Source organism: Corythoichthys intestinalis, chromosome 10 (genome assembly GCF_030265065.1).
Source record: "Corythoichthys intestinalis isolate RoL2023-P3 chromosome 10, ASM3026506v1, whole genome shotgun sequence".
Lineage (NCBI taxonomy): Eukaryota > Metazoa > Chordata > Actinopteri > Syngnathiformes > Syngnathidae > Corythoichthys > Corythoichthys intestinalis.
In genome coordinates, this window is record NC_080404.1 from 12,910,001 (window position 1) to 12,935,186 (window position 25,186).

Here is a 25,186-nt window from a genome sequence, read left to right on the forward strand (position 1 = left end):
CTTTAAACCTGTCTTTTAGCTCCTGTTATTATAGCGCTCTGGCGCCTCCATCTGGATGATGATGTCAGCGAATGAGTGATTTCAGCGGATTTAGCATTGAGCCCAATGGAGGAAGCGTTTTTCAGCGATTCTTATTCAAGTGTGGCTTTTTCGAACGATATTGTTGATCCTGAGAAAGTATGTGACATACAGCCATACTGTATATGTTTGAGTCGTATTTGGAGGAGGAGGAAGAGTCAGAACGACGACAAACATGAGGCTGATCTGATGACGAGAGCATACTGTAAAATGTCATCATTGTTTCTTTTCTCTACTCCAATATTTTTACGATATTCTTTGTATCTAAGAATTTTTTCCCCTATTGCTAAATAAATTGTATGGTCATGACAAATAACAGTGTTGTGCTAAATGGAATATGAAATGTCAAAAATGCATTTATTCAGTACATTAGGGCTAAATTCCTGCATAATAGTCAGAAATGCCGACTCCTTAAACCTCCCAAATGGTATTTTATGCCACCGGAGTTAGTACGGCTCTTGTCATTTCCCTCCGGGACTCGGAGACAAAGACCTAGGCTACATGCTAAGCCGAACCGAGTGACTCTTCCAATCTCTTCCTTGCCTTTCGAACATGAAAAATCACACAAAACTACCCCGACTCATGTTACACACGGGGGCAGTGGTGAGTGCCTTCACCGATCGGCCAGGCGCTCCATCCTGCTGTTAAATTAGGCATTGTTCGTCACACAACTGGTTTAGAATGGTTTGGAGAAGTTGCTCTTAGAGGATATTGTGGTACTATTCTTTATTAATGGATTTTTTCTTAGCCAGAATTGTAAGTGAGCCAAGTCCCTTGGCTGTTAAGCAACCTCACGTTAAAAAGGACATGGCCCTGAGGCCTTCTTCACAAAAAATTAACCTCTCTCATTGAAGCTCGAGACTTAATGCAATAATCAATAAAAGCCTTTGATAACTATGAAATGCTTGCAAATATACTTCAGTATATAATAACATCAGACAAATCAATGAAGTGGCAATCTTTGTGTAAACTAATACTCGTATCATTTTCAGAGCTTTTGTCCACAGCTGTATGTTGACAAATTATGTGAAGTGAAGGTAATAAAATCACTGCGCACATGAGCATGAGCAACATAAATAACATGTCTGTCAATTAAGAATCCGAGGAACTCAAAGGCTGTGGAACTTGAAGGTGGGGTTCACTGAGGGCACAGCTTACACCCAAAACTCGCTTTAGCCTGCCCTTGATGTGCCACTTTTATCACGCACGCTCTCCTGGACTTTATTAATTACACTGGGTGCTCACAAAATGATCATTGTTGCATGTATGAGTCAGATATTTCAGAAAACAAAAGCTTTGAAGGACAATTTGAAGAAAGATAACACACATAACTAGTAAACAATTATATATGTGATGGCAAGACAGTACAGTTAAACCGGGATGTCAGTAATACTCACAGAACCCACAGTGACGGTTGCGAAGGAGTAATGACAGTGGACAAAAAGTTGCCATTGTGCGGCTTACTATTATTCAGCTAGAGGCTATGAACCAAATTTTCCACAGAGAAGAATCTGAACTTAGTATTAAGTTAGTTATGCTAATTTAGTGGTAATGTTCACTGGTACTTATTTTGCATTTGATGCAACAGTTACCATGACGATGACAATTCCCATGAACAGCACATACTGTTTATGCAATTGTGGTAATGAGTACTGCATGTAATTCTTTCAGTTTCCACTCTATTATGTAAATGGCAATGCATGGTTCAAGCCATACAATTAAAATGTACATCTCATGTGGCAGCCTCCCAATGTTTTATATTTTATTTGTATGGACCCTTGGATGTTAATAAACTGTGAATGAACATGCTCACCTGTGGAGTTGCAGGGTTAAAGGCCAAACTGAGCACAGTTTCAGAGTGTCTCTGGAGCTTGTGAAGGTAGCTGCTGCTTCTTACGTCATACACATAAGCCTGTAAAGAAGATGAGCGGAATGAAAACCAATATCTAAAGTACTCCATTGAACAACAGAAATGGAAAGTATTTCACTGAGAATATTATTTTTCATCATAATTTTGACAACGAACCTGGTTTGCCCAGCCCATTACACCAGTGTTGTTTTAGCGGCCCTTTTAATTTTCGTCTTGGTCTTTCTCTTTTGGGCGATAATACTTATTAGTCTTAGTCATATTTTACTCATCTCAAAATGTGTTTGTCTTCGTCTAGTTTTTGTTGACATTAACTCCAGACTCATTTTGTCTAGCTTTAGTCAACATTTAATTAAAAATGTTTTCTGTATTTTTTTTTTAATTAGCCCATAAATAAATAAATAAATAAAGGTTTCCAACTATTTCAAATGAACATTGACAGACGAACACATATTGTGATATTATTTATTCCACTATTTATTTACACTTCTGGCCAAAAGTATTGGCACCCCTGGAATTCTGTCAGATAATGCTCAATTTTCATTCATTCATTCATTTTCCATGCCGCTTTTCCTCACGAGGGTCGCGGAGGTGCTGGAGCCTATCCCAGCTAACTACGGGCAGTAGGCAGGGGACACCCTGAACTGGTTGCCAGCCAATCGCAGGGCACAAAGAGACATACAACCATTCACGCACACACTCATACCTATGGACAATTTAGAGTGTTCAATCAGCCTACCATGCAAGTTTTTGGGATGTGGGAGGAAACCGGAGTTCCCGGAGGAAACCCACGCAGGCACGGGGAGAACATGCAAACTCCACACAGGAAGGCCGAAGCCCGGGATTGAACCCTTGATCTCAGAACTGTGAGGCAGACGTGCTAACCACTCAGCCACCGTGCCGCCATAATGCTCAATTTCTCCCAGAAAACGATTGCAATTACAAATGCTTTGGTAGTAATATCTTCATTTATTTTGCTTGCAATGAAAAAACACAAAAGAGAATTAAAAAAAAAAAAAAAAAACAATCATTCATTATCATTTTACACAAAACTCCAAAAATGGGCCAGACAAAAGTATTAGCACCCTCAGCCTAATACTTGGTAGCACAAGCTTTAGACAAAATGACTGTGAACAACCGCTTCCAGTATCCATAAGTAAGTTTCTTTCAATGCTCTGCTGGAATTTTAGACCACATTTAGACTGACATTTCTCCACAGATGTTCTATGGGATTCAGGTCTGGACTAATTGCTTGCCACTTTAGAAGTCTCCAGTGCTTTCTCTCAAACCATTTTCTAGTGCTTTTTGAAGTGTGTTTTGGGTCATTGTCCTGCTGGAAGACCCATGACCTCTGAGGAAGACCCAGCTTTCTCACACTGGGCCCTACATTATGTTGCAAAATTTGTTGGTAGTCTTCAGACTTCATAATGCCATGCCCATGGTCAAGCAGTCCAGTGCCAGAGGAAGCAAAGCAACCCCAAAACATCAGGAAACCTCCGCCATGTTTGACTATGGGGATCGTGTTCTTTTCTTTGAAGGCCTAGTTTTTTCCCCCTGTAAACTCTATGTTGATGCCTTTTCCCAAAAAGCTTTACTCTTGTCTCATCTGACCTGAGAACATTCTTTCAAAACATTTTTGGCTTTCTCAGGTAAGTTTTGGCAAACTCCAGCCTGGCTTTTTTATGTCTCTGGGTCACAAGTGGGGTCTTCCTGGGTATCCTACCATAGAGACCCTTTTCATTCAGATGCCGACGGATAGTATGGGTTGACACTGTTGTACCCTCGGACTGCAGGACAGCTTGAACTTGTTTGGATGTTAGTCGAGGTTCTTTATCCACCATCCGCACAATCTTTCGTTGAAATCTCTCGTCAATTTTTCTTTTCCGTCCACATCTAGGGAGGTTAGCCACAGTGCAATGGGCTTTACAATTATTGATGACACTGCGCACGGTAGACACAGGAACATTCAGGTCTTTGGAGATGGACTTGTAGCCTTGAGATTGCCCATGCCTCCTCACAATTTTGCTTCTCAAGTTCTCAGACAGTTCTTTGGTCTTCTTTCTTTTCTCCATGCACAATGTTGTACACACAAGGACACAGGATAGAGGTTGAGTCAACTTTAATCCATTTAAACTGGCTGCAAGTGTGATTTAGTTATTGCCATCAGCTGCTATGTGACACAGGTAAGTAACAGGTGCTGTTAATTACACAAATTAGAGGAGCATCACATGATTTTTCAAAGGGTGCCAATACTTTTGTCTGGCCCATTTTTGGAGTTTTGTGTAAAATGATAATTTTAATTTTAATTTAATTGTTTTTCCCATTCTCTTTTATGTTTTTTCATTGCAAGTGAAATAAATGAAGATATTGCTGCCACAGCATTTGTAATTGCAATCATTTTCTGGGAGAAATTGAGCATTATCTGACAGAATTTCAAGGGTGCCAATACTTTTGGCCAGCAGTGTATAATAAACGATATTACAAAATCCAACAAATCACTTTAGCAAACAATGATATTGGAGTAATAGTATGTACACATTAAGACATGTATTTAGAGGTAATACTACAAGGAAGGACAAGGAGAACTACATATAGACCAGAAGGGTCTATATGTAGTCCAAAGTCAGAGTAGCTTTACTTCAAAATAATATTACTCAAGAAAAAGTAGTCATCCAACAAATGTACTCAAGTACAAGTAAAAAAGTATTTGGTGAAAAGTAAACTCAAGTTGTGAGCAACAGCTTACCATGTTTGATTTTTTTTTTTCTTTTAATAAAGGTATTTTTTCCCCTCACCACAAAGTTATCGATATGAGCTGTTATTAATATAATGTACAATAACTCATTACATAACAACATACAATATGCCATAGAAATACAAACAAAACAAAAAAAAAATCATTGAATTCCAGCAGAGATTGTGAAACCCTAATAATATAAATTTAAGTTAACGCCTATTTCCTTCCATTGCTTTATACTAGAGATAAACCGATTATCGGTGCCGATATTTGGAAATTTGACGTATATCTGGCCGATATGAAAAAATCAAATTAAAACTGGGTTATTTCGGCTCAGATGCAGCCGCCCCTTCTCTCTCCTGCCTGCTTTCTCCTGCACTAGTATTGTATTGTATTGTAGTATTGTATTGATTTTTTTTTTAGTTTAGGAAATTCAGGCTATTGTTGTCTATTTGTGTGATTCAATAAACATGCTTTAGGCATTTCAATGAAATTCAGTGTTTGCATTATTAATTTTTTATGCCAATTTTTACACTTTTACTGCTAATGAATATTGGCTCCAAAAATCGGTTATCGGCCCCTCTGACTACTAGTAATCAGTATCGGTATCAGTCCTGAAAAACCCACATTAGTCAATCTGTACTTTATACCCACACAAACAGCATAAGGAAAAGCAGAACATTTTCCAAGACACTTTGAAGTCAAGTAAAAGTCACTGTCTGGAAAAGCAATTTAACAACACTATTTCATGTTGAGTTGGACTTCGGAAAAAGGTCTGATTCCAATTACAAATGTCTGAGTCAAGTGCAAAAAAAAAAAAAATCCCTCAGTGTTCGAAATAGACCCCCAAACACCTCGCTGTAAAGCAGTAGAGTCATGATTTTTCACAGCCAATCAGTGACAAAAAATATGATATGGAAAAAATGTGTTGTGAGAATTTTTACAGATATATCACTATAATCAAATATGACTATACAAATAAAATGGGGAAAAAAAGCAAAAAATGTAATTAGGGAAGTTTTTCAAGTATTACAAACCATAGACTGTTAACGGTAATGCTTTTCCCTTTACACTAACTATGAGTAAGAAAAGTATGCTACAGTTTCAACTTTTAAATGTCTTTTGTGCTAATACAAAAATGAATCGGAAAAAGTAATGTCTCGATGATTCTCTCTTGAGTTGTGCCACAATTCCGATCCCATCGGCCATTAAATTATAAGTTGTGAAAATCAAAACCACACAGTGATGACACAGGTCTTAATTGCTCTGTAATTCAACGTGTTCATCCAGAACCTACAATGACTTCATTTACAGGCACTCTGTGGTCTTCTTTTTCCCTTGCTTTGTTAGCTTATTTTCGTTCACAATTAAATCATCACGTTGAAGGCTACACGGAAAACTTTCCGTATCTACAACTTACACATTTGTCTTCTGAGCCACACGCTACGAATCGACCACACGGTGAAATGGCAGATGAGCACGAATGGCAGCGGTTGACATGGTTCTCGTAACGCCGTACGCATCTGGGGATGAAATGCATACAATGGTGAATAATTCATGGGTATCATACAGAAACAAAAATAAAATGTATGAATGGCTGCCTGAAAAAATGGCCCTACTTCATCTAAAGTCAAGTTATTAATTTTCCCTACCACTTATCCTCACAAGCACAAGGATCACGGGGGTGCTGGAGCCCCACCAAGTTAACTATGGGCAGGAATCAGGATATAACATGAACTGGTTGCCTGCCATTCGCGGCGTACAAATGGACAACCTATAAATTCTGATCATTTTAAGTGATCATAAATCAATGGACATGCTGAATTTTGTATTAGATTTTAGCGGTAGTAAAGGTCCTGATTGTCATTTACCGGTAAGTGGAGATGCTGCTCTTTGTGCACTACAGAATAAATAACATCAGGGAATTTTAAGACCATGGCAGTTCGGTCCAAAATCTGCTAAAAAGTTAACTGCTACTATAGCCAATATTTTCTTAACTTTTCAAGAAATCCAAATCTGTGGTGGTGAAAAAGTTGGCCGTGGTGAAAGTAAAACACAGGAAAGAGCAGATGACAAATGGTCTCTTCTTGCCACATGCTGAGTTGTTTCATTTGCTTTGCAACTGCATGAAATGTAGCACTGAAAGCTCACTGAGCAAAGGCCTCTCTATATTTGAGCTGAAACGTTGGCAGATCCAAGCCTTAACCGGATCTAGTGTGAACATACCTTGACATTCATGTTGGAGTCATCGAACCAAGCAGAAAGTAGGTCAGCATTTTTTTATGTTTTTAGGGGGAATGAGGGGGATACAGACAATATAATTGATACTTTTAAAGGCACCGAGCAGACTATTTGAAGATTAAAATGCTTAATTTCTTGTGAGGTTCTTTTAAAGTTAAAGTTTAAGATTTTTTCTCATTGGCACACATGAGGTCATAGGTCACACTCACTGTGAATTCAGCCATCTCATTCTTGAGAATGTAAATTCACAGGAAAGCTTTCAGGAATCCTCAAAATTAAGTCTTGACTCAAGCTGAACAATGCTGGCATTTACTGCCACCTCTTCCCATTAAAATGAATAAGACGTCTATCGTTGTCAATGAAAGACAATGAGTTAACATTCGGATGAAATAATATATAATATTAAATAATAATGAAAAATAGATGATTAAATACCAGCATCTATCTGCATTGACAGAGTACAAAACATAAAACAATAATGTGAATTGACCTTCTGCGGTCAAACGACATGCCCGTCAAGCAATCTCTGTTAAAAGTGAAGAATTAACTATCCATGAGGCACTAACATGACCACTCCTTCTTGTCCGTGACTTTCGCATCGCAACCCTTGTTATATTACCGTGTTTCACCCATGCATTATATCCCCACAAAGTCCGGCTGTGGCCATTCACAGCTATGTCTTGACACGGTGAAACAGCCTACACAGAGTTTTTGGATCGGAACAAGGTAAATACACAATAATATCTCGTTAAAATCATGGTGTTTTTAATGATGCTCGCTAATGCTCGCACCTTGAGTTACCGGAAAGCCACAAAAAGACGTACAGTTGTGGTCAAAAGTTTACATACACTAGTGAAGAACATAATGTCATAGCTCTCTTGAGTTTCCAGTTATTTCTACAACTCAGATTTTTCTCTGATAGAGTGATTGGAACAGATACTTTTTTGTCACAAAAAACATTCATGAAGTTTGGTTCTTTTATGACTTTATTATGGGTGAACAGAAAAAAGTGATCAAATCTGCTGGGTCAAAAATATATATACAGCAGCGCTAATATTTGGTAACATGTCCCTTGGCCATTTTCACTTCAATTAGGCGCTTTTGGTAGCCATCCACAAGCTTCTGGCAAGCTTCTGGTTGAATCTTTGATCACTCCTCTTGACAGAATTGGTGCAGTTCAGTTAAATTTGATGGCTTTCTGACATGGACTTGTTTCTTCAGCATTGTCCGCAAGTTCAAGTAAGGACTTAAGGGAAGGCCATTCGAAAACCTTAATTCTAGCCTGATTTAGCCATTCCATTACCACTTTTGATGTGTGTTTGGGGTCATTGTCCTGTTGGAACACCCAACTGCGCCCAAGACCAAATCTTCGGGCAGATGACGTTAGGTTATCTTGAACTTCTTCATTATCCCATTTACTCTCTGTAAAGCACCAGTTCCATTGGCAGCAAAACAGCCCCACAGCATAATACTACCACCACTCTGCTTGACGGTAGGCATGGTGTACTTGGGGTTATAGGCCTCACCTTTTCTCCTCCAAACATATTGCTTGGCATTGTGGCCAAACAGCTCGATTTTTGCTTCGTCTGACCACAGAACTTTCCTCCAGAAGGTCTTATCTTTGTCCATGTGATCAGCAGCAAACTTCAGTGAAGCCCTAAGGTGCCGTTCCTTCTTGCACGGCAGCCTCTCAGTCCATGGAGATGCAAAACACGCTTGACTGTGGACACTGACACCTGTGTTCCAGCAGCTTCTAATTCTTGGCAGATCTGCTTTTTGGTGATTCTCGGTTGAATCTTCACCCTCCTGACCAATTTTCTCTCAGCAGCAGGTGATAGCTTGCGTTTTCTTCCTGATCGTGGCAGTGACAAAACAGTGCCATGCACTTTATACTTAGAATTGTTTGCACTGTTGCTCTTGGGACCTGCAGCTGCTTTGAAATGGCTCCAAGTGACTTTCCTGACTTGTTCAAGTCAATGATTGTTCAAGTCAATAATCACTCACAAGAAATTGCTAATTCGTGTTGCTGTATGTATATTTTTGACCCAGCAGATTTGATCACTTTTTCTGTTAACCCATAATAAAGTCATAAAAGAACCAAACTTCATGAATGTTTTGTGTGACAAAGAAGTATCTGTTCCAATCACTCTATTGGAGAAAAATCAGAGTTGTAGAAATAACTGGAAACTCAAGAGAGCCATGACATTATGTTCTTCACAAGTGTATGTAAACTTTTGACCACAACTGTACATTGCAGTCGAACGCTAGCGCGAGAATTATGGACACAGCAGGCTAACTGACTAGCGTGCTATCCATTATCTTTTCGACCGTTGTTGCTGTTTGGATTGCTTATGATGGGATGATATCGATGTACTGTATTAGATACATTAGACGCTTAAATCATAAAGCCTAGGTCCTTGGCTTCAAAGGTAAATACAATAAATAGATGTAGTGTTATGTACTCACATTTATACAGTGCCTTGCAAAAGTATTCGGCCGCTTTGAATCTTGCAACCTTTCGCCACATTTCAGGCTTCAAACATAAAGATATGAACTTTAATTTTTTTGTCAAGAATCAACAACAAGTGGGACACAATCGTGAAGTGGAACAACATCTATTGGATAATTTAAACTTTTTTAACAAATAAAAAACTGAAAAGTGGGGCGTGCAATATTATTCGGCCCCCTTGCGTTAATACTTTGTAGCGCCACCTTTTGCTCCAATTACAGCTGCAAGTCGCTGGGGGTATGTTTCTATCAGTTTTGCACATCGAGAGACTGACATTCTTGCCCATTCTTCCTTGCAAAACAGCTCGAGCTCAGTGAGGTTGGATGGAGAGTGTTTGTGAACAGCAGTCTTCAGCTCTTTCCACAGATTCTCGATTGGATTCAGGTCTGGACTTTGACTTGGCCATTCTAACACATGGATAAGTTTATTTTTTAACCATTCCATTGTAGATTTGGCTTTATGTTTTGGATCATTGTCCTGTTGGAAGATAAATCTCCGTCCCAGTCTCAGGTCTTGTGCAGATACCAACAGGTTTTCTTCCAGAATGTTCCTGTATTTGGCTGCATCCATCTTCCCGTCAATTTTAACCATCTTCCCTGTCCCTGCTGAAGAAAAGCAGGCCCAAACCATGATGCTGCCACCACCATGTTTGACAGTGGGGATGGTGTGTTCAGGGTGATGAGCTGTGTTGCTTTTACGCCAAACATATCGTTTTGCATTGTGGCCAAAAAGTTCGATTTTGGTTTCATCTGACCAGAGCACCTTCTTCCACATGTTTGGTGTGTCTCCCAGGTGGCTTGTGGCAAACTTTAAACGAGACTTTTTATGGATATCTTTGAGAAATGGCTTTCTTCTTGCCACTCTTCCATAAAGGCCAGATTTGTGCAGTGTACGACTGATTGTTGTCCTATGGACAGACTCTCCCACCTCAGCTGTAGACCTCTGCAGTTCATCCAGAGTGATCATGGGCCTCTTGGCTGCATCTCTGATCAGTTTTCTCCTTGTTTGATAAGAAAGTTTGGAAGGACGGCCGGGTCTTGGTAGATTTGCAGTGGTCTGATGCTCCTTCCATTTCAATATGATGGCTTGCACAGTGCTCCTTGAGAGGTTTAAAGCTTGGGAAATCTTTTTGTATCCAAATCCGGCTTTAAACTTCTCCACAACAGTATCTCGGACCTGCCTGGTGTGTTCCTTGGTTTTCATAATGCTCTCTGCACTTTAAACAGAACCCTGAGACTATCACAGAGCAGGTGCATTTATACGGAGACTTGATTACACACAGGTGGATTCTATTTATCATCATCGGTCATTTAGGACAACATTGGATCATTCAGAGATCCTCACTGAACTTCTGGAGTGAGTTTGCTGCACTGAAAGTAAAGTAATATTGCACGCCCCACTTTTCAGTTTTTTATTTGTTAAAAAAGTTTAAATTATCCAATAAATGTTGTTCCACTTCACGATTGTGTCCCACTTGTTGTTGATTCTTGACAAAAAATTAAAATTTTATATCTTTATGTTTGAAGCCTGAAATGTGGCGAAAGGTTGCAAGATTCAAGGGGGCCGAATACTTTTGCAAGGCACTGTATGTGCCCTTTATGCATATGGAGCCTTTTATTCTCAGCCAAAGCAGTCTTACATTCACATTCTTGAATCATAATTGAAAACATTTTAAAAGCCCACTGAAAGAATGAAAATATTATAGCATTGGAATTTAATCCCTTAAACTCCCCCTGGAAATGTTTTTTCTTCGCACAGCTTAAAATCAAGACAAATCAAAAAATGTATGCAGTAAAGTTATCATTAACTATACAGCTAACTCCCCATATATCCATGTTTATTTCCAAAATAAAACACAGGGCTAAATTAAATCTACATTTACTCACACACCAATTTCCTTTATAAATGTACATCCACCAACATGTCTTAGTGCATGCATATTGATTATCAAAGAGTTGAGTAGACAATGGGGGATCCTGTTGAAGTGTTCATTATTTATTATGTAGCCTACCAGGATGGGTGTCCAAAACCTTTTTTTTTTTTTTTAATATGAGAAACTTAAAGAACATTTGCGAGGTCTTTTTCACTCACCTGATTTGACCTACTTTTAAGGTGTCAAAAAATGCCCTCCTGTTCAAAATTTGTATTCCCCCAGAAAAACAACACACATGCAAATAGGACAATATTAAAATTTGGCCAAATTGGGGATCTCAGAGCGGACATTCAAGTCACCTGAATGTTTTCTGCACATATATAATATTTTAAAAATCCTTTTTTGTCCCCCTCACCTGTCAGCCAATAATGTCAAATATCATTCAATAAGAATGGGGTTTTAGTAAAAAAAAAAAATGGATGAGAATTTCAAGAATGTGGCGCATGGGTAAACTACAGATGTGGTGACTCGTGCTCTAATTACAGCAATTGCTTAATCCAGATTACATACAGATTGAATTTTTTTATGACAGCATCGCACACTGCAATCCAGAGACAACGCTAAAAACTAAAAACTGCAATTTCTGGACAAACTGCGATGGTAGCTTTTAGAGGTGGGAATCTTTGGGCACCTAACGATTCGATTACGATTACGATTCAGAGGCTCCGATTCGATTATAAAACGATTATTGATGCACTCACCTCCTTTTTTTTCTCTTTTTTTTTTTTTTTTTTTTTAAATGTTTGTACATTAGTTCCAAAATTGTTCAAAAATACTCTCAGGCTAAATCAAACTACTATTTCAGTATCAAGTTAACATATAGCAGTAAACAAATATACAAAAATAACAAATAAAAAAACTCCAGTCCCCATTCTGTATCAGCAGCTTTAAACTACATTCAATTAATTTAATGTTGTGAATCAACCGTTAAAGTTGTTAAAGTTGCTCCCGTTATTCCATTATTTCCCTTTTGTCTACTTTTGACATGTGAAAGTTTTAAAACTATTTTAAAGATAGATTCAAGTTAATATTTTACCGATTTAGGAGTATTTTAGATAAAAAGTTATTAGGTTTGCTTGGAAGGTTCGCTACAACAGCCTTGCAGGGAAGTTTACTGCTTTAAGATGGCGGCCGTTTCTAAAGCCCACATCTAGCTTTTTGCAGATGTGCTGCTACCGCTACCGAGTCTATATTGCATCTAGTCCTATATAAATGATATCTACCGTAACATTATGTAGCTGTACATGTAGCAGCTTTTCGGCAGCAGTCAGGTATGTTGTTGTGTTTTTTTATCTCGTGGCATGAGTTGAGCTAGAGCCGTGAGGTGAGCGTTGGCATTACCCGAGGGGCCGGGTAATGAGAAGCATGATGTTTAGCTACTCCCGCTCCGTTCCGTCCCGAAGACCGCGCGGCGCGCTGAGTGTGTTGTACTTCCGCTTTACTTGGCATATTTCAATAATCGGAATTTGGATGTTTGTGAATCGTTCTCGAATCTTCCACGGCCGAATCGCGAATAATCTAAGAATCGGAAATTTTGCACACCTCTAGTAGCTTTGCTATCGCAGGTAAATGCCATGGGGTCATGTCCTGTTTATTTCAGTTCACTTCCGGTTGATTTGGGCACATTTCATGGTCACTTCCTGTTGATATCAGGTCATTTCCTATTGATATTTTGACATACATGGCCGTCAATACAATCGACTTACATATGAGCCAATGGAATCCAAGTACATTGGCATCAAAAGAATCGGCATATTTGGCCGTCAAGGGCATGGACGTACATGGCCATCAATGGCATGGACATACATTGGTGTCAATGGCATGGATGTACATGGCTGACAATGGAATCCAAATGCATTGGCATCAATATAATCGAGATACATGGCTGTCAATGACATCGACATACTTGGTTGTGAATGGCATCGACTTACTTGGGCACCAGTTGAATGTCAATGGGCTGTTATGGTAAGTTTTTGGTAAAAAAATCACAACCACCCATGTTTATCTGCCATTGAAGAAGGGGAAATTTTGGCCATTAGAAATAAATGGAACGACGTACATTGCAATGGCATCCCGTAATAAACGAATGTGAAAGTTTTGGGCTAATTTGGGGGGAACTGTTGGTTTTTGGCAAATTCTGTATACAACTTTTATTCAATGAAATCTTTTCACTCAAGGCAGACCTCGTGCCCAAAATCTGTTAGAAAAGGCGAGAGCTGAAATACAAACAGGAGCAGGACAAGGAGTGAATGGAACAGGATAATAAATGGATGGATGCAGGGGCGGAGGAGTTTGAGGGGGGGCTGGTAGTGCAGCTGTCCGCGAACCCTCCAAGATCCGTGGTTGAAGATGGGTTTAAAATTGAAAAACTGCAAAGCAAACCAGGCCTCCACCTGGCATTGACACAGATTTATGTCCATTGGCTTTCCCAATTTCTTGTGACTAATCTTCCACTTGATATTTAAGTGTTGTTTCAATTGTATATAACCAGGGGTGCACATATTTTTTTTGCCCATGTTCTCAGAGGAGGACATGGAGATGTGACATGGTCCTAATTGAGCTTGAGAGCCGACCCGCCTGATGCGATAAAATTATGACAAGCTTTACTGAGAGCCAATTACCTTTAATTAATTATATAAACAATTAACGCTTGATTAACATCAACTGGCACAACAAAATTGCCATTACTTTGAAGTGAAATGTAAAGAAATAAACATAAAAGCACTAATTCAAAATAAAGGGCATTATGCGGCTCTCACATTAACTCCAAGCCATTGCAAAAGTGGGATGTCCTCCTCATAAGAGCTCATTGAACGTGCATGTTTAGCTTTGTAAAATGCGAGCAAAAAACACTGTTCTTCAATAACTTTTTTCCGCCACTTGTCTATAGGGTGAGTGGGGTCCTGTTTGATATAGATAGTTTGCTTAATTGCCACATGCTGTTTTTTTTTCCGTGCTTTTCAAAGTTTGAATGGCTAAAATTCTTTGACCCTACATAAAATGCGCTGCTATTATTAACGACATTGGGATTCTCACAACAAATGTTGCACCACATTTCCGTGCGAGCATCATTTGCTTCTAGCCATGGTACCTCCTGCAGCCACTTTTCAGCAAAAGTGTTTTTTTCTGGTAGCTCCGGCGATGTCTCTGTCGTCTGTCTGTCTTTTGACGGGGGTGGGGGAACACGGAAAAAATTACTCAGTGGGGCCTGCCTCTTTGAAATTCTGAGAAGTGATTTTCTCGTGTCCGCCGCAAATACAGTGGTCAGCCATCGGTACGCAAAAGCGTATGGAACCCGTTGAGGGCCAGCGCGTTTGTCTACGTCCAGTACGCATGCGCGCATGCGGACCACTTATGTGCACCCCTGTATATAACGCATGTAATCAATTTAGTCAAGCTTAGTCATGGTTGCCACTAAAGGTACGTGTAATTTCCGATTATTCCCTTGATTATTCGCGATTCGGCCGTGGAAGATTTGAGAACGATTCACAAACATCCATATTCCAATTATTTAAATATGCCAAGTAAAGCATAACTAAAACACAACGCGGTCTTTGGGACGCAATGAGGAACGGACCGTGAGTACACGTCATCCACAACACATGCCGCTAGATACAAAACATGTATAGAAGCATGGCTGACCTAACCAACCAAACTCTCCGTGAGATCAGACCTGCTACCATAAATGTAAAAGCAGACGTGTGGAATTATTTTGGATTTTACAAGAAATTTTTTTTCTAGAAAATAGGGGATTTCGAAGAATGTTGAAAGCAAGCCGAGGTACGTCATCCCATCCCAACGCCGTTTCACTGACACTGCAGTCCCAGCTCTCTAAAAGCAGACGAAAGTAGAAATCATGTCATCACTGTCGAATGTAGACGGAGTCTCGGTTACTTGTGATGCCTAGACATCTGTAGCCCCCGAATTGTTTGTTACAGTAACAGCCCATTTCATAACCGATGAGTGGAAGCTGAAAGCACACGTGCTTCAAAAAAGAGCAATGAACAAAGTTGCTAATATGGTTGAGCTGCTAAGTGGTGCTGTAAATGAATGGAACATCGCAAAAATCCCAACCGCTTCTAAACAAACGTGATCTGTCCTGCATATTGTTGAGAATCGGATGCAAAAGGACTTGAAGTTTTTTTTGTTGTTGTTGTAAATATTTATACCTCAGCAAAACCCGTTAATGTTTACATGTTCATGTTACACATACTAAAATCACAAAAGCACTTTTTTGAGCCATTTGCATTGAAGTAGTAGTACACATTGTCTTTCATTTATACTGGAGTTCACTTTTAGTTGAATAAAAATATATTTCTGCGAAACGCTACGATTTATTGTGTTGAAGATTGAATGTAGTTTAAAGCTGCTGATACAGAATAGGGACTTGAATGTTTTATTTGCAGCTTTGAACTGTTACCTTGTTCCTGAAATTGTAGTTTAAGCCAAAGGATTTTTGTACTATTTTTGTAACTAATGTACGAAACATTAAAAACCTCTAATAGCTGTGTGTGTGTGTGTGTGTGCGTGTGTGTGTGTGTGTGTGTGTGTGTTGGGGGGGTGAATCGTAGCCTTTGATTGTGTCCAAAGATTCCCACCTTTAGTGGCCACACAGGATTGATATCGTCAGTGTAAACTACATGCATTTAAATGAGATGTTGTGCTGTATTACAGGCTTTATTTTCACTCTTACATTTCCCTTTATCAGGTGCAAATGTATTAGTGGAATGTATGACCAGCATCATCTCCAAATTCATTTAGGGTAAAATCGCCATTCATCTACCAACTGACAGTGAGCTACCAATGTAATCTGTTATTCTAGTGAAAAAAACAAAAACAAAACAAAAATAAAACAACTTGTCACCAGAGTGTTGGAAAAGTTCATTGGAACAGGTTGCATGAGTTCATACAAAAATAAAAGTGGAGCATCAGAGTGAAAAAGGGGAAAATAAGAAAAATAAAACACCCTATAGCCAAAACTGGACACATAATTTGTCTTCTGGAAAATGATGGTTGATATTGCAGAAGCCCAGCCGCCCTAGGCTGTCTTAAAAAAACAGACCTTTTTGTCTTCTCGGCTGTATTGCTTTGATCTGAAGCACTCCCGGTTGCTAGCTGCTCCAAGGTAGTACCAGGTCATACTGATGATATACAGAAGTCTGGTAGCCTACTATGGTCTCATTAGTTGAATGTGTCGCAAAATAACGTGTTCACGTTCACTGGATGGATGCACAAATGCTTGTCAAAAACCAACACACAATCATATTCACTTTATACTGAAAAAAAACAACAACATTAATCAATTTCTACAAAAAAGGACTAACTGAAAAAACATCGCTTCGGAGATCTCCCAGGGAACATCAAATAGCACCATCAACTAACATATGCAGGCATGAGGTCAAGCCCAGTTAGAGAAAGGTATTTCCCAGCATTGCGACCCAGTTACAAACTGTCTATAGAGAAAACAGATGCGTAAAGATAAAAATGGGAAGTAGAGTGACATATTATAGCAGTGACAACACGTCGAGTAATTGGCAGCTAGTAAAACTTGGGGAAAAAAGTAAAAGTAAAAATGGGGAAAACAGAAGGAGAACTGTTGGGAGTACAATTTAAATTTTGAATCAGTCATTTCTTTTACCTCACTGAATAGCTTTGCTATTTGGTAAGAGGACATTGCACACATTATTCTTCAAATATGGGGTGTAAAAGGTGACCCAGTTCTATGCAGTATTCATCGTATTATTAATATTGGACTGTTGGATGGATAAAACGTCGAGAAAAACCTGCTAAAACCAACACTGACAAACAACAATATAACTGTATATAAACTCCCCTGGTTTTCTAGGTCAAAATGTAGATCAGTGTTTTGACTAAAGGAGGAGATGCTTGATGATGGCCTATTCCATCCTCCCCACCCCTCCCACTCTGTGGTGTTGTGCGAGTGTTGACTGTTTAGTTTTTGAGTATAGGAGACTGCGCTGGAAGATCTGATCCTTTTTGAGTGGTGGCCCAGAGGGTTATTTCATGCACCTGAGTATTCAGTCAAGCATTTGGATAATGTATAGTTCTGCCATTTCAATGCTAAACTTTTGATTGAAGATGGCTTCTAACAACATTTATACAAACACTGGCTGTCCAAAAAAAAGTCACCACCTAAGCAAATATTGTAGGTAAGAGCTTTCCATTGGATAATCGTTGCTGTGATTGATGTGTTTTAACTGGCAACATTTTTTTTTAACCCTAACTAATGCAGCGAGTAACTTTTCATTTCTTAAACCACGTCAAGAAAAACTATGTAGATTGCTGAAACTTCTAAAATTGGTTAGAAATGTCAAATGAATTATTCAAGAGTGGTTTACCATAATTTTCTGGGAAAATGTGTGGTTGGAAAATAATCATGAGAACTCATTTCAATGTTTAGTGAGATTTGATGGTACAAAGTCAAGCGCTGTTTTATAGAGAAAGTACCGGTAAGCACATAATGCACACAGAACCCAGGGGATTTTAGGATAAACAGCTACGTAGCCATAAGAAAACCACGGTGATGTAAACGGGGACACGTTTGCTTTTGGGAGCAGAAGGATTGGACTTTATAGCAATGCAAAAGAGTTACATAGTCTAATTTGGAGCTTTTTCCACAGAGATGGGCACATAAGAATATAAATTGTAGTAGCCATCTAGTGTTTTCAGTGCAAACTTGTGGGGGTCAGTTTTATAACTTTGGCTTCAGTTTGTCACCTTTAGGTTCCACACTTTCAGCCAAACAAAGTGAGGACAGAAAATGTAGGTCAAAAGGTCAAATAGAATATTCCTAAAAATCAAAAGTATATTATAACAGGGTGTACAGTACATTTACGCCTACTATTTGCTGTATGTTAAAAAAATATATAAAGTATAATTTTTACATTTTGGTCATTCTTAACAGTTCAACCTCCCTGAGAACTCATCATATGGAAAGTAAATTAGGTCAATGAAGATTTTTTTTTAATGTGCTCGCCACGTACTTAATCCTGGTGGCATTTAATCTTTTGAGTCGCGTCAAGTCAAATCAGATTCATTCAAGGGCTTAGTCTCAAGACTAGTAGGGACGATTTAACAGCATAACATGCATGTACACTTTTGCTGGGGAGGCGACATTAATAAGACCAAACAACGGGGTTCAGGGCTTTGTTTCTCACAAATATGACCCTAATTAATAGATAGGCTAAATGATCAATGCAAAATAAGTCTGTATTGACTTATACTAACTTTCATATGTATTGGTTCAGGTGATACACAGTTCGATTCAAACCTTTGTTTTCAAAAATGACTAAAGAAACATTTTGAAAACTTCCAGAATAAATGTCTGGATTTCATTAGGAAATTTAAACTGCAATATTTGAACATTTTTAAATTATATTAACATTAGGGCTGTTAAACTTATCGCGTTAACGGGCGGTAATTAATTTTTTTAATTAATCACGTTAAAATATTTGACGCATTTAACGCACATGCCCCACTCAAACAGATTAAAATGACAGCACAGTGTCATGTCCACTTGTTACTTGTGTTTTTTGGTGTTTTGTCGCCCTCTGCTGGCGCTTGGATGCGACTGATTTGATGGGTTTCAGCACCATGAGCATTGTGTAATTATTGACATCAACAATGGCGAGCTACTAGTTTATTTTTTGATTGAAAATTTTACAAATTTTATTAAAACGAAACATTAGGAGGGGTTTTAATATAACATTTCTATAACTTGTACTAACATTTATCTTTTAAGAACTACAAGTCTTTCTATCCATGGATCGCTTTAACAGAATGTTAATAATGTTAATGCCATCTTGTTGATTTATTGTTATAATAAACAAATACAGTACTTATGTACAGTATGTTGAATATATATATCCGTCTTATCTTTCCATTCCAACAATAATTTACAGAAAAATATGGCATATTTTATAGATGTTTTGAATTGAGATTAATTACGATTCATTCATTTTTAAGCTGTGATTAACTTGATTAAAAATTTTAATCGCTTGACAGCCCTAATTAACATACACAAAAAATACAAACTTGTTAATAATCTAACTATCCAGGAATGCGAAAAAAAACAAACAAAAAAACATTTGTATTAAGATCACAACATTGTCTGCCTATATATAGAAATTAAATATAACCGAAAAAAACTCTTAGTCAGGGAATAACAAAAACAAATTAAAAAATGGAGCCTTCCTTCAGTAAAACACTACTGCTTTTCTCTACAAGCACAGCCAAACTCAACAGAAATGAAAGTTCCTTTGAACTTCTTTAAAACCACATAAATGAAATAAAAATGAAAATTGGGGAGAAGGGGCAAACTTTAGTTCATTGCATTTCTCACAGTTTAATTAATGTTAACAGTACAAAAACACATACAGGAGGACACGTTTTCTGAGCACCTTCCCACTCGAGTTTTGCAAGTTAGCAAATGTTTAATGTTATGCTAACTCTGATGCAAGGCGGACTTTCAGTAGCAAAACTAGTAGTGTGACATTGACCTCTTTTTACATTGGTGACAGAGGTTGCCACTGCTGGCCGAAAAAAAACTTGTAATATCCCTGCTCTTCAAAGGAAGCAGAGGAGGCGGCATGATGTAGACATGTTGTATTTCTGTCGGGGCTGTAAGTGCTTGTGTGTGTGTGTGTGTGTGAGGGGGGTGGGGAGGATTAGTCATCAGCCAATCAAACGTGCATTTGAGGGGGAAAATATGGACTGGCACATTCAGCACGTGAAAAGGGGAAAATGTAAGTCAACATAATGAAAATAATTCATTTAATAATGGTAGTGTATATTATATCCTTACAACATATGGGAAGACAGTCTAAATTACCTATATCACAGAATTCTTAATTATATTGACGGGACAATTCCCCAGACACTGCGGCACGCCTTTCCGTAGGGGGCCGTCCCACACTCCGCTTCAGTTATTCGCAGTTGGTCTTTGGTTCTTCTCAAACACATGCAGCGACCCAACACCGCATTTAGGTCGAAACAAACACGAAAGCTGTACGGCATACAAACAGGAAGGATTGCCTCAGGAGTGATTTGTTCGAAGATTCAAGGTAATTATTACATTTTTCGTACCACGCATAGATTTTGAAACGTTGTGAAAAAAATCAATGGGAGAAATTTGCCGCTACAGCATTGGCGTTATACTTCGCAATATTTACGTAAAATAAATGCTAACTGCCTGTTTTTTTTTTGTTTTTTTTGCTTTTAACCAAGAATCGAGACTGTTTTATGTCCATATTTATGAAGAATGCAGAGATTTAAGCATTTATTCACAAGAATTTTTAACGTAAAAATTCCTTTGTATGTGTTTCCAGGTCAGCTTTGACGGAGAGTGGCCCCCTATGAATCGGCCCGCGCCCCATGTCCTGTCAATACATTATGAAGTCTATGCCGATATAACTGAAGTCATTAAATAATGCAAATAAGGTTGCTTTAAAGTTGGTAGGGACAATCTTAGCATCCTGAAAAGTTGGCAGTTATATGTCCCTACCGTGCCTAAGCAAACCTACGCCCCTGCATTCATTTATATAGCCCTTAATCACAACAGGGTCTCAAAGGGATTTATAGGCTCATGGTTAACAAAACTGACGACATCTCCTGAGTAAATCATGCCAGCTAATTCTAAAACACAGAAGTTAGAAAGCAGGCCAATGTACTTATCAGATAGAAATGGAGTTTCAACTGAATTTGGGACAAGGGTTAAAAAAAAATCCTAAGAATTCCTTTAAGATGGACCAAAAGGAATATCTGACTCTCTCTGAATGAATTACTGTAACTATTTTCTTATGCAAGATGAAAGAAAAACAATGTCAGCGATTCAAATTTTGACATAATATATAATAATATGACGACCCTCCGGAATGTTTGTTTGAATTCAAGAAATAGGAATTTTAGTACAGGTAGTTCCCAGGTTACGACCAGTGTTGTTCATCTTACTTTAAAAAAAGTAATTAATTACAGTTACAAATGACTTCTCCCAGAAAGTAATTCCGTTATTTTAAAAAAAAAAAAAAAAAAAAAAAACAGGTCACACAATGTAAAGTTTAAAGGGTTTTTTGGGACAAATGGCCCTAGCCCAATTCTTTACCCTAAACTTAACTAGACACAGGGGTATTGCGGATATTGCAATAACTAGATAGTAACCTGTGCTATGTGTGGAAGTCATTTAATGTTGTGAATCAACCGTTAAAGTTGTTAAAATTGCTCCCGTTAATGCATTAGTTCCCTTCTGTCTTCTTTTGACGTGTAAGTTTTGAAACTATTTCATCACTTAAAGATAGATTTAAGTCAAGATTTTGCCGATTTAGGAGCATTTTCGATAAAACGTTACTTCGGTTCGCTGGGAAGGTTCTCTACAACAGCCTTCTCGAGAAGTCTATTGCTTTAAGATGGCGGCTGTTTACTAACTTCTTTATTATACATGTTGCTAATGCAGCCGTGTCTGTCATTTGCATCTTGTTCTGTATATATGTGTTATCTAGTCGTAGTTTGTAGGCTATCGGCTACAGTCAGGTATTATTGGAGCCACCTAGCATAGTAGCATCGCGTTTGCAACGGTGTCACCCTCGCTTTGTCCTCCACACTCCTGCTCTGCTCTCTCATCTCTGTGAGTCCATCTTTCTCAGACTTTTCTCGCGTCAATCAACCAACATAGTAACGCACGCCTTTCCCGCCTCAGTAACGGTAACGGCGGTGCCAAGATAAGAAATGTAATTAATTAGATTACTCAATACTGAAGACAATAACCCTGTTATATTCTAACGCCGTTATTAACAACACTGGTTACGACATACCTGACTTACGTGATTTCGACTTAACGACGCCGTAGTGTCAACCGCCATTTTGTCTCCAGTCGTTTTTTTTTTTTGTTTTTTTAGTCGCGTAAGCAGTACCTTATTGTACCTCACATTATCTTATTTTTTACTTTATTTTATCAACATGACTGCCCTTTGGCAAAATGTGTAAATTATAATGTTTATAATGTAACTTTTGTTCTGTGATGTATGCTTTTATTTTGGTGCAGAAAGCGTAGAGCAGGTAGTACGCACGCAAGTAAGAGCGCATGTACACACGAAAAAGACAGTATTTGCGCACACAAAGAAGAGCGTAAGCGCACAAACGAGGAAGAGCACATTTATTCCCACGAAGAAGTAGAGCAGCCGAGTGAGAGACCGTGGGGAAAGATTACAGTTTAGCTCGCTGTCTAGCTAGGATTTAGCTCCAACGTCTTGGCTAGGACAGTACAGTCTTATATTACATGTTTTTGGATAGTTATTTTGAGGGATTTAGGTGTACTTAATGGGTTAATTCAGATTTACGCAGAAATCCGGTTCACGTTGCCAGCATAGGAACAGAACTCATTCGTAACACAGGGACCAGCTGTATTTTGTAGCTTGATATTGTTGAGTGGTTTCAGTTCATTTGATGAAGTATTCATTTGGCCAATAAAAACACTGATATGAGTTAAAATATCACATTTTAGTGCAGACCTCATGAAAAAGTCTTATCAGTTAGCTGTCCTAACAATCCCATGACCTGCCGGTGCTTTGCCACACATTCTATTAGTGCATTGGGCAGTGTTCATGAAAGACGTAGAATTTGGAATTAAACCAACATTCTCGGGAGAAAATAAAACTAAGACAAAACTTTAGCTGCCATCATACAAGCAGAGCGCGTTTAATCTTATAGAGTTCGACTAAAACAAAGCCATAGGAATCTGAATCAAGAGGACGCAAACTATAAAACTTCTTTTGTAATTTTAAACCAGTTGTCTAAAAGACTAAAAGGGTAGTATATTTCTGACCAGAACCTTTCAGGGGGGTTTTGCGGTAACAATTCAATTTGTGTTATTCTGTATGTATTGAATTGTGCTGCTATTGTCTGACTCAGGAAAAACAAACCAAGAAATAACATTGTCAACTCCAATTATTCCAACAACAAAGAATCTTTACACTAACCGAAGTGTGCGGAGGTCCCACAGCTTCACGCCATCCGTGACTGCACTGGTGAGGAAGAGGTTATACAAGTCTGGTGCCTGTGTGCTGAACATTGAGCCCTATGAAATATAAGCAAATAGACAAAAATGCCTCGTCAGGAAACACATGACTCAAATAGTTTGCGACTTAGCTTCTTAGAATATCAAGTACTGGAAAATACTTTTGCAATATAGCCTGTATAAGCAAACGGCTTCCAAATTTTTCATTCCACTTCGCACAAGAGTTTGCGAGGAGGTAGAATTAAAGCCAATGGTAGTGAAACTGGAATGTGAGCTGTTTTCTTTTCAGCAATTTGTTTTCCATTCTTGATCCACCACAGTGAGATAGCACTCAGTTGTATATACAATTTCCCCAGCACATACACTGATTCCATGACATCCTTACCAACTTATCAGATGATACATAAGTGAGTGTAAAATAGAGGGAGAGGCTTTTTTGTTTAAATTTCCATTAATAGTGTGAGAACGGGAGTCTGAGAGGGCATTTCCAGTTCAGTTTTCCGAGAAGTCCGGCACTGTTTTGGTCTGATGAGTTCCAGGTGAGTTTTTACTGAGGAGGCGATGGAAACTTCAAGAGGGAAATGTTGCTTCCCATGCTGCTCTGGATATTGATGGTGAAAAAGAATAGACGATGTGTCCAGGTTGGGGTTATCTCTGTTATTCTCTGGTATTAACCCCCCTTCTCTCCTCAGGCCTTTGGGCACCCACTGACGCAAAAGCTTAGCTGAAAAAACAGAATCAACAATGATGCAGCGCAATAGCTGGCGTGACAGCAGCGAGGCACCTGTGAGGGCGAGGAATGACGTCAGCTGTTTGCATTATATTTGATCGCACGAATTTGATCCATGTCACTAGCTGCTGTTTCTCTAACTAATCCAGACTACCAAGCATCCACAGGTCAACAGGCAGAAGCGAGAAAGCTTGATAGCATAAGGCAGGGGTCGGCAACCCAAAATGTTGAGAGCCATATCGGACCAAAAAAAAAAAATACGTCTGAAGCACCAAAAAATTGAAAGCCTTACATAAGCCTTATAATAAATGCAACACATGCTGTATGTACAGTATCTATACAGTGGTACCTCGACATACGATCCTTTTGACATCCGACGTAAAATTTGACTCATTATTTGTCTCGACATGCTCGAAATACGACGATTTATGACAGCGTCACAATTTCATTGTTTTCCCGCGAGACGTACACACGACAGATTTTCTTGTGAAAGAAATCAACATGAGTTCCGACAATGTTAGTGCAGGTGGTGAAATAATGAAAAAAGTGAGGGTTACCATTGAAATGAAGATGAAAACGAAAAATATGAGCGTTGTGTGTGCGTCAAGTGAACTGGCTCGACATTACAGCCGGAATATGTCTATGATCTCGACGGTCCTCCTACATTCGTTGTTCGCTAGTCTTATAAATTAAGGTGAAAATTATTATTGTGAAGACATCGGCAAGGAAGTTGCCAGCTTCGTCAGGTTTTTAATCATTTATTTCAGAACTTGTGCAACACAACATGGCTACTCTCCACCATAGCCGACATCAACATCATGAAAAGAGAAAGTAAAAACTCTTCTGCACCTCTCTCACTCTGCCGTCAATCCCACGGTGCGTTCAGGAACAGCATGTAAAACACAACCACTACATTAGGACCCGATTTGTTACACAATTAATAATAATAATATTCCGATTTGTATTTAATTTATTTGTTTTGCTATTGTAATTGCTATTTGTAATTGCACCAGCAGTTTTTTTAAAAAGATTTAGCATAGGTTTTGGGCTGTGGAACAAATTA

General features: G+C 38.7%; 1 protein-coding gene across 3 annotated transcripts in view; it reads right to left on the minus strand.

Moving 5' to 3' along the window:
- Nucleotides 1-25,186, minus strand: part of wdr27 (WD repeat domain 27) — a 98,531-nt gene that overhangs the window by 33,236 nt on the left and 40,109 nt on the right. For all 3 annotated transcript variants that reach the window (XM_057849057.1, XM_057849054.1, XM_057849056.1), the window contains exons 21-23: nucleotides 23,356-23,453; nucleotides 6,103-6,205; nucleotides 1,892-1,990 (exon numbers count right to left, since the gene is read on the minus strand). In XM_057849057.1, coding sequence (XP_057705040.1) covers nucleotides 1,892-1,990; nucleotides 6,103-6,205; nucleotides 23,356-23,453 — 300 coding nt within the window. The remainder of the gene's footprint in view (nucleotides 1-1,891; nucleotides 1,991-6,102; nucleotides 6,206-23,355; nucleotides 23,454-25,186) is intronic.